This window comes from Castor canadensis, chromosome 8 (genome assembly GCF_047511655.1).
Source record: "Castor canadensis chromosome 8, mCasCan1.hap1v2, whole genome shotgun sequence".
Taxonomy (NCBI): Eukaryota; Metazoa; Chordata; class Mammalia; order Rodentia; family Castoridae; genus Castor; species Castor canadensis.
In genome coordinates, this window is record NC_133393.1 from 14,364,787 (window position 1) to 14,373,687 (window position 8,901).

General features: G+C 39.8%; 1 protein-coding gene across 5 annotated transcripts in view; it reads right to left on the bottom strand.

Moving 5' to 3' along the window:
* The window catches only part of Ubr2 (ubiquitin protein ligase E3 component n-recognin 2), a 106,257-nt gene extending 98,204 nt beyond the window's left edge, over positions 1-8,053 (bottom strand). For 3 of the 5 annotated variants that reach the window (XM_074082165.1, XM_074082167.1, XM_074082168.1), the window contains exon 1: positions 7,627-8,052. In XM_074082165.1, the coding sequence (XP_073938266.1) occupies positions 7,627-7,704 (78 nt within the window). In that variant the 5' untranslated portion in view covers positions 7,705-8,052. Of the gene's footprint in view, positions 1-7,626 lie in introns of all 5 variants that reach the window. The other 2 variants (XR_012450644.1, XM_020157264.2) reach the window with 1 other exon arrangement.
* Positions 8,054-8,901: the final 848 nt, after the last annotated feature.

Here is an 8,901-nt window from a genome sequence, read left to right on the forward strand (position 1 = left end):
GCAATATCAATAAACTGTTAATTTGAACAATTATATCCAACTTTTAGATCCAAAATTAATGAAAAGTTGTATCTTATTTATAACATCACTGTATACTGGAAATGTAACCTATTTAAATGTCAATTATTTTAGATTTCTACTTTAAAAAAGGCAAGTAAAATTAAAATAAAACAAGCCTTCTTTGCAAAATGACTTTTTTTTTGGGGGGGTGGGGATTGGACTAGAGTTTGAACTCAGTGCTTCACACTTGCAAACCAGGTACTCTACTGCTTGAGCCATCCCTCCCGTCCATTTTGCTCTGGTTATTTTGGAGATTAGAGGGGGGGTGGGTCTCACGTACTATTTGCCTAGGCTAGCCTTGAACTGCAATCCTTCTGATCTTAGCCTTCTAAAAAGCTAGGATTACAGGCATAAGCCACTGGTGTCTAGAGCAAAATGACTCTTAAAGCAACCTTCTCTAGTATGAGAAAATGATCACAAGAAATTCTTATAGAGACACTAGGGGTTGAGCTCATCTGATTTCTGAATGCTATTCTGATTGTGACAGAGATTCTCATGTCAGTTTGCCTACAGAGAGAGCAGGCAATGACCATGAATAGCCAAGACACTGGCTGTATTTCTCACTGATTAATAAATGAGCGTATACATATGTGCACACATGTTTGTGTACTCAACTACCTATATACTTAGATATCTCACAGGCAGTAACTCACATGCCCCAAACTGAACCCCCACCAAAATCCGTTCTTTTCCCTATTTCCCTATTTTAACACTTACCTAGGTATCCAAACCGGAAAGCCTTGAAAATCTCCCTTCTTCCGCACCCCAGCATCCAGTTAACCAGCACATCCTTTCTTCTAGACTTCCCAAATAGCTTTTGAATCCATCACTTTCTCTCTATAGCCACCGCCTCCATTGTCATAGTCCAAACTCTCACCTCCATCACGCAACAATGTCCTAACTGGGTCCCCCAGCCTTGCCTCACTGCAATTCACTTTCTAGCCTGTAATTTTTGCACCATATCAACATGACATCATTCAGCTATCCATTAAAGAGCAAGTCTACCACCATGGTTTAAAAAGTCCTCTGTCTTCATTGTATCTTCAATTTTCTCCTCCTGCCCTGCCTTACTCTTCTCTGTGCTTTTTACAAAACTATTTTCTACTCATGCTTTGGATCTCATTTTTTTTAACTTCCTCTAAGATGTCTCCTCAGTCCTTCCCCATTCACCTGGGTTTAAAACAGAACCCGGCTTCAGTGAGCATTTAGTAAAACTGTTAAGTGAATGACTATAAATATGTTTTTAGTATTTACTGTCACATAATATTGACATTCTAGAAAGATGCTCTATGTGACATTAATGAAAGCAGAGAAAGGAAAATCCAGGCCTGCAGCACAGATCAGGTGTCTAAAAACCAAACCAAATTAGCCCTACACAAAGCACTCCTTTCCTTTTTTTTGCTTTCTATTTCCTTATTCTGTCATTTATCCCTGTCTCCTCTGTCACTCTGCCTACATGTTTATTTGTTATCCATACTGCTTTGTATAATTTACAAGTCATTTGGGCTCTAAGCCAAGAAAAAATTTAAATCAGAAAACATGAAATAAAATGGCCCACTTCTACTAAAATGTAGTTAACTGAACTGATAACACAACTCATAAGCTCAATGTTTGTCTATGGATTACCTAAATTTCAGTGACATCCTTGTTAAGACAGACTATGTTCAAGTGATGTCTAACACCAAAAGTCAATGTAAGATCTTCCTTTTAAGTATTACTTCAGCCTACTTCCTTCCTTCTAAAAATAACATACATAGGTTTCAAATATTCATCAGGTGGCATATATTAACTTTAGTCAATTTCATATTTCAGAGAACTTTTACTAAAAATCTAAAAATTTTGTTCTTAAGGGATTGAGTGGAAATTTATAAACAATAACAGTGAGCTTTTCCCCGAGTAGAAACTGTATTTTCCAAACACTTAATAATTTTTATGTAAATAGGAAAGAAACTTAACTACTGCTAAAACATTATTATTGGGTCAGGCACTGGCCACTCACACCTATAACCCTAGCTACTTAAGAGGCAGAGATCAGGAGGATCAGCCCAGGCAAACAGTTTGAGAGACCCCCATCTCCAAAATAACGAGAACAAAATGGACCAGGTGCATGGCTCAAGCAGTACAGTGCCTGCTTTGCAAGTGCGAAGTCCTGAATTCAAATCCCAGTCCCACCAAAAACAAACAAACAAAAAATACCAAACCCTAGCATTTCCTGGGAGACAATCTCAAAGTGTTAGGATTCCCTCCCTTTAGAAAGTAACTGCAAACTGCAAATCAAAACTTTATTCACACAGGAGCATACATAAACTTTCAGCTATAAAAAGGACACGTTTCTTTCAAAATAGTAGAAAGCAAAGAGTCATCAACAAGTAATCTTAGTATCTTATTCTTTAAGCTAATAGACACTTTTGAGGGCCACAGTCAAGGGTAAATAACCAATGTTTAAGTAAGAAAGGCAGGCATATGTTCCCCATCTGTAAAAAATTTACTGTCAGGAAACCAAAATATGAATAAAGGAATAAAATTATCCTATACTATTCCTTATGAATGAAAAATTAGTAAGTCTGAAAGAATTCAGACAATTTTTAGTTTACAATGCAATGAAAGGTTTTATTGAGTAAGCAATTTGGGGGGTTGGGGACATGGCCCAAGTAGCAGATCACCACTGTCTAGCAAGCATGAGGCCCTGAGTTCAAACTCCAGTATTGCCAAATTAAATGACAAATATAATAAAATAAAAAACAATTTTTATTTTCCTTATATTTTATATTCCCATTTCTCCTAAAACTTCACTTTTGCAGAATTTTAATCTAGGGAGAATAAAATGCTTCTTAAAAGAAATTATGTAGTCTTGTGACTCCAACAACACACAGGCCAAATTAGTTCATAAGAGTTCCCCAATAAAAAATTTAGAAGCAATATCAGCTTCTGGTTAAGAAAAAAAATCAGCTAAACATATAATTAGTAAAAACAAGTATCTAATTTAAAATATAATTTTATTATATATTATTATAAATTATTAAAAAATTTAAAAATCTAGTAAGAAAAACAAGCATATGTTCACCATCTCTAAAAAACTTACTACCGGGGCTGGTGATGAAGTTTTTTGGTGGAGGGCTTGCTTCACATGCATAAGGTCCTGGATTCAATTTCCAGCACCACCAAAAAAAAAAAAACAACCAAAAAACAAAAATTAGCCATTAAATGAAAAATTAAAAACCATCTATCAGAGTTGGGCTTTATTATAGGCACCCTAACCTGCTTAAACTTACATACTTCTTACATAAAGGAAGAAAAATTTTATGACTGCCTTTCAACATAATGGCTCACATTTCTCTAAAGAATAAAATCTATAGCTTTTTGCATAATTCAAACATATGCTAACTGCAACAGATTCTTCAAGATGAAAAATCAGTGAGATTTCTAATTCGGCTGCATTTTAATTTGTCCTTGTGTCAGATACCTGTAGCTGTCATATCTAAATGCACTAAAGTTCCCCATAAGGGAAATAAAGAAACTGTCAATTCATTCCACTAAGTAAACATGTTATGACAATGTTTCCAGGAGCTCTGCTTTTACTGAGTGCTAAATTTAAACTGTGGGATTGAGAGCAAGTGCAATAAACACAAAAATGAAAGAATCCCTAGAGGTTCGTCTTTTTATCACTGTACCTAATTATTATTCTATAGTCAATTAAAACTGTATCCTTTACCCACATTTGGTGGCTTACTTTCTAACAAGGCTAAGCAGCATGTCAGTTAATCATAAAACAATAATCACTAGTGCTCAAATGGAGCTTGGGGGACCATATTATTAAAAAAATGACATTAAGAGCTCTAAGTAAGGAGAGTATTTACAACAAAAATAATACAGAAACTCAATGATAAAAGACAAAAAACCTAAATGAAAAATGGGCAAAGAAGATACACATAATGAGTCATGAAGAAAATGCAAATCAAAATCACCAGAAAGCACTTCACACCCAATAGAATGGCTATAATCAAAAACACAGACAAGAGCTGGCAAGAATGTGGAGAAATTGGAACCGTTGTGCGCTGGTGGTAGAATTAGAAAATGATGCAGCTACTTTGGAAAACAGTCTGGCAGTTCCTCAAAAGAGTTATTAACATATGACCCAGCAATTCCATTCTAGGTATATAACCAGGAGAAACAAAAAGGTCCAAACAAAAAATGTGTACACAAATGTGTGTAACATCATGTCTCACATACCAAAAAGGTGGATATAATTCAAGTATCTATCAGTTAGTGAATGGATAAAACTTGGAATATCCACACAATGGAGTATTTAGCAATAAAAAGGAATGAAGTATTAATACATCCTACGACATGAATGAACCTTGAAAACATTTTGCTAAAAGAAAGAAGCTAGTCACAAAAGACAACATATTATACGATTCTATTTCTATGAAATGTCCAGTATAGGGAAGTCTACGAAAACAGAAAATAGATTAAGAGTTGCTTAGAGCTGGGGAGTTTGTGGGAAAATGAAGAGTGACTGCTATTGGATAGACTATTTCTTTTGGGGGATAATAAAATATTCTAAAGTTGATTGTGGTAACGGTTATAATTTATATATATATAATTTATATATGTGTATGTGTGTGTATATATATATATATATATGAATATACTAAAACCCACAGTGAGTTATATCTCTGTAAAACTATTTAAAAATTTAAAGCTCCAAATAATCATTAAGGATATAAAACATATAATGAACTTGGACTTCTTTTCTTTCATTCTTTCTTTCTTTTTTTTCCTTTTCTTTTATGAGACAAGGTCTTGCTAAGTAGCTCAGGCTGGTCTTAAATTTGCAATCTTTCTGCCTCAGTCTCCTGAATGCTGGGGTTACAGATGTTCAAAGGTGTTTCTCTTATACTTAAAGAAAAACAGTATGTTTTAAATGATAATCACTCACTGGAATATAATGTAATCACCATGTGGCATGAAATGCAGATTAAGTCAAGAAGTGTTGGGAGAATCATACTTGAATCAAGTGCATCAAGAAACAGAAGACTGAGAAGAGAGGATCCAGTAATACCCTAAGTGTACAATCAGTAAAGAGTCAGCCTGGCTGTTTTTATCTGAGAGGCACACTAGTTAGAACGGATGGGGAAACAAAGTCTTTCCTCCTCTTATAAGAAAAGTGTAAATGAAATGTGCTAAAGACAGTGCTCATTAGGAAATTTTAAATGGAAATGATCCTAACAAATTACCAATTAGAACTGGTCACATCTATAATCCCAACTATTTGGGAGGTAAGATTTAAGAGGATCGAGGTTCTAGGCCAGCCCAGGTTAAAAAAAAAAACAACTGAGACTTCATCTCAGCCAGTAAGACCTGGACGTGATGGTGTGCACCTGTCATCCCAGCTACTCAGGAGGATCACAGTCCAGGCAGGCCTGAGCATAAACAGTGAGACTGTTCAAAAAAAAACTAAAGCAAAGGGGTTGGGAATATGGCCCAAGTGGTGCAGCACTGCCCAGTAAGTGCAAGGAGTTCAAACTTTAGTACAACCAAAAAAGCAAATTAACAATTACAGAGCTCTAGACTCTGCAAAAGAATCTGCTTTCTCTATTTGTCTTCTCTAAAATAATTTATTTTTCATGGTACTGGGGTTTGAACTCAGGTCCTCACGCTTGCTAGGCAGGTGCTCTACCACTTGAGCCACATCTCTAGCCCCTAAAATTTAATTTCAATGCTAACAGAAAACTTTATTAGTTCATTTTTATTTGTGATAAGGGGCTGTGTTGGAGCCTAAGGTGAAAGAACAGTTTTAAGTATACGGTGTTTTAAAAATACAGACAGTAAAACCCTTCCAAGGTACTACCAGGTTAAGGTCATACAGCTGGGAGAACATTTTATCTTAATATTAATTTACATCTTCTTTATTTGAAGGAGTTTTGTTGGCCTTCAGACTATACTTTTTAAAATACATATAACTGTTTAGAAAGCCAGTTAAAAGTAAACAGAACAAGAAGTAAAATGTAGCTCAGATTGTGACCTTCACAAAGTCAAATTAAGTCCAAATTAAGTATGTTTTGTTGCATTTCCCCCACTACATCTATATGAAAATTTCACTGCACAAGAACTAAGAGGAATGTCTCCCCGCCCTGGCTTTATAACTGATTTCCTCAGGAACCTCAACAAACTGGAGAAGCTCTAATCACTTGACAGCCCTCATTTTTAGAATGAGGAAAATGAAAGATGCAGCCTGTGTCATTGAGCCAATAGACACATTTGGTGGCAGAAAGATGCAGCCTGTGTCACTGAGCCAACAGACACATTTGGTGGCAGAAAGGAAGGCTACTTTGAGGCCAATAGATGAGATATCAGTTAGAAGAGACCCAGCTAGTAAATAGCTCTGTCTTCCTGTTTACTTGTAATACCACTTTCATTTTCTTTTTTCAAATTCCTTTGATAAATGAAAGGCAGATGGGGGCTGAGAATTCTTGGATTTTGCAATATTACGTAGAATGTAAATGCAAACAGACTTAGACTAGCCAAGTTGTTTTAAAAAATACAACAAAACAAGCAGACTCATCATTCAAGATGTGTTTCTGTAAACTTTTCACCTCTACCTACTCTTGTCATTTATTTCCACCTGGACTTTGGTGTCCTCACCAATTCACTGGAAATGACCAAAAGTCCCACAGAGTCCATCTCTCACCCCCACGTCTAAATTTTGTCCCTAACATTCAGGTGGCTTACTTATTTAATGGGTGTTTTAATTGGAGGCCTTAGAGATGGGGCCCTAATTGTTTTGCTCCATTCATAATCGCTGAGGACTATTTGTGCGAGAGAGTACTCGCTGTCCTTACAGGGGAAAGAGACATCAGGGAGTTAAAGTAATCACTTTACAACTCCGCGACTTGGCGCGTCACATTCATTAGTTAGTACTTCTGAGTTTGAATGATTCAAGTTCTGGGCCTAATGGCTCCTGCTATACTGTGACCAGCTCTGACAAGCCTAACTTGCAATTGCTGACCACAGCTACCCTCGCAAAGTTATATAACGTTTGTTCCCCATCCAACTTGTCCCAACTCCTAGAAAAATGATCTTTTTTCACCTCCCAGCCTCCGCTATTACTTTCTCAGGCTTAGTAAACATGTCCAGATGCTACTTTCCACAAATGCATCCACGCTGTCCACTAACTACAAATCAGTGCCCAAAAAGCAAGCACTGCAGGTGGAAATGAGGGGCCAAGCCATCTGCAACCTTGGTGTCAAAGGTGGTCCCAGCAATAAACTTGGGGCAGCAAGCGTGCTTGCCGGAGGAGGGAAGCACTGGTCCGCTGATCCCAGGAAAATGGGGCAATGGCACCAAAAACACTAGGAAGCGTGTCTTTCCTGCTCTCTCCCACGAGTTGTTGTAAAGGTCAAAGGCGCGAGTCTCGGGGCCTTAATGGGGCGCACGGGTTCGCGGGGCAGAGGGGATGTGGAGGTGGCCGGGGCGCCGCGCAGCTCTGCTGGCGCCTTGAGGACGGAAGACCCAGGCCGGGTCGGCGGCCTCCGGGCGGGCTCCTCCTCGGGGCGCGGCACTCACCGCCGCCGTCTCCTCGGCGGAACATTCCAGCAAGCTGCGGTCGATGGCCTGCACTTCGGGCTCCAGCTCCGACGCCATCTTCTCTCCTCCTCCTCCTCGTCGTCCTCCTTCTCGCCGGCAATGCCGCCGTCCGCAGCCTCGCTTCAGCCCCGGCGGCCGCGACGGTCACCTTTGCCCCAGGCAGTCAGTGCCGGGCCGTCCAGGCAGCCGCGGACCGAGCAAGACCCGGAACAAGGTGGGGGCGCGAACCTGCCAGAGGAACTCCGGCCGCCTGCGCTTGTTCCGGGCTCAGCACCCAGAAGTCAATCACTACCTCGTCCCTGACCCGAGGAAGGACACGGAGCAGCCCAGGCCTGGCACTCCCGCTGGCCACTACCGCGTCCCACGCCAGGAGAGGGGCGAAAACACCCGGGAGCGGGCGCGGAGCATTGTGGGTATTGTAGTCGTGGCCGGCACACGGGGGCGCCACGAGGGCAGCATGGGAGTTGTGGTCCGCCCCCTAGCGGGATCTGGGCAGAACTACACGCTCCGTGTTTTGTATTTCCTGCGCCACGAAAGAGCCTGGCACGTGGTGGGCCCTCAACAAGTGTTCGAAGAATGAATGAATTGCATTGTATTCATGTGTTCTAATGCCCCGCCATTCGTCTCACCCTCACTCCTTACAGTAGTAACCCAGGTGAATAGTACCCTGCTCCCCGACCCCCTTTTATTTAAATCTTGAGACAGGGTCTTGCTAGATTGTTCAGGCTGGCTTCGAATTTGTGATCCTCCTGCCTCGGCCTCCTGAGTAGTTGGGATTACAACTTTGTCCCACCATGCTCGGCTAGTATCCAGGTTTTTGAAAGACCTAAAACATGTTTTTAAATTTTGCCAGCAGTTTAGTTTTGACACTTATTTAAATTTATTATTACAAGTCCTGCTGCAAATAAAAGAAATCTAGCTGGCGCCTGTGGCCCACGCCTGTAATCCTAGCTACTTGGGAGGCAGAGATCAAGAGGATCGCGGTTTGAGAACATCCCAGGCAAATAGTTCAAGAGACACTATATCGAAAATAACCTGAGTAAAATGGACTGGAGGTGTGGCTCAAGCAGTAGAGCCCTGAGTTCAAACTCCAGTTCCACCAAAAAGGAAAAAGAAACGTAAAACCAATTTAAAGATTTACTCTTAATAGCGGATATTTTTATAGAAATAATCCATCTCTTTTTTTTTCTTTTTTTGCTGTACTGGGATTTGAACTCTGCACCTCAATGCTTGCTAGGCAGGCACTCCACCAAG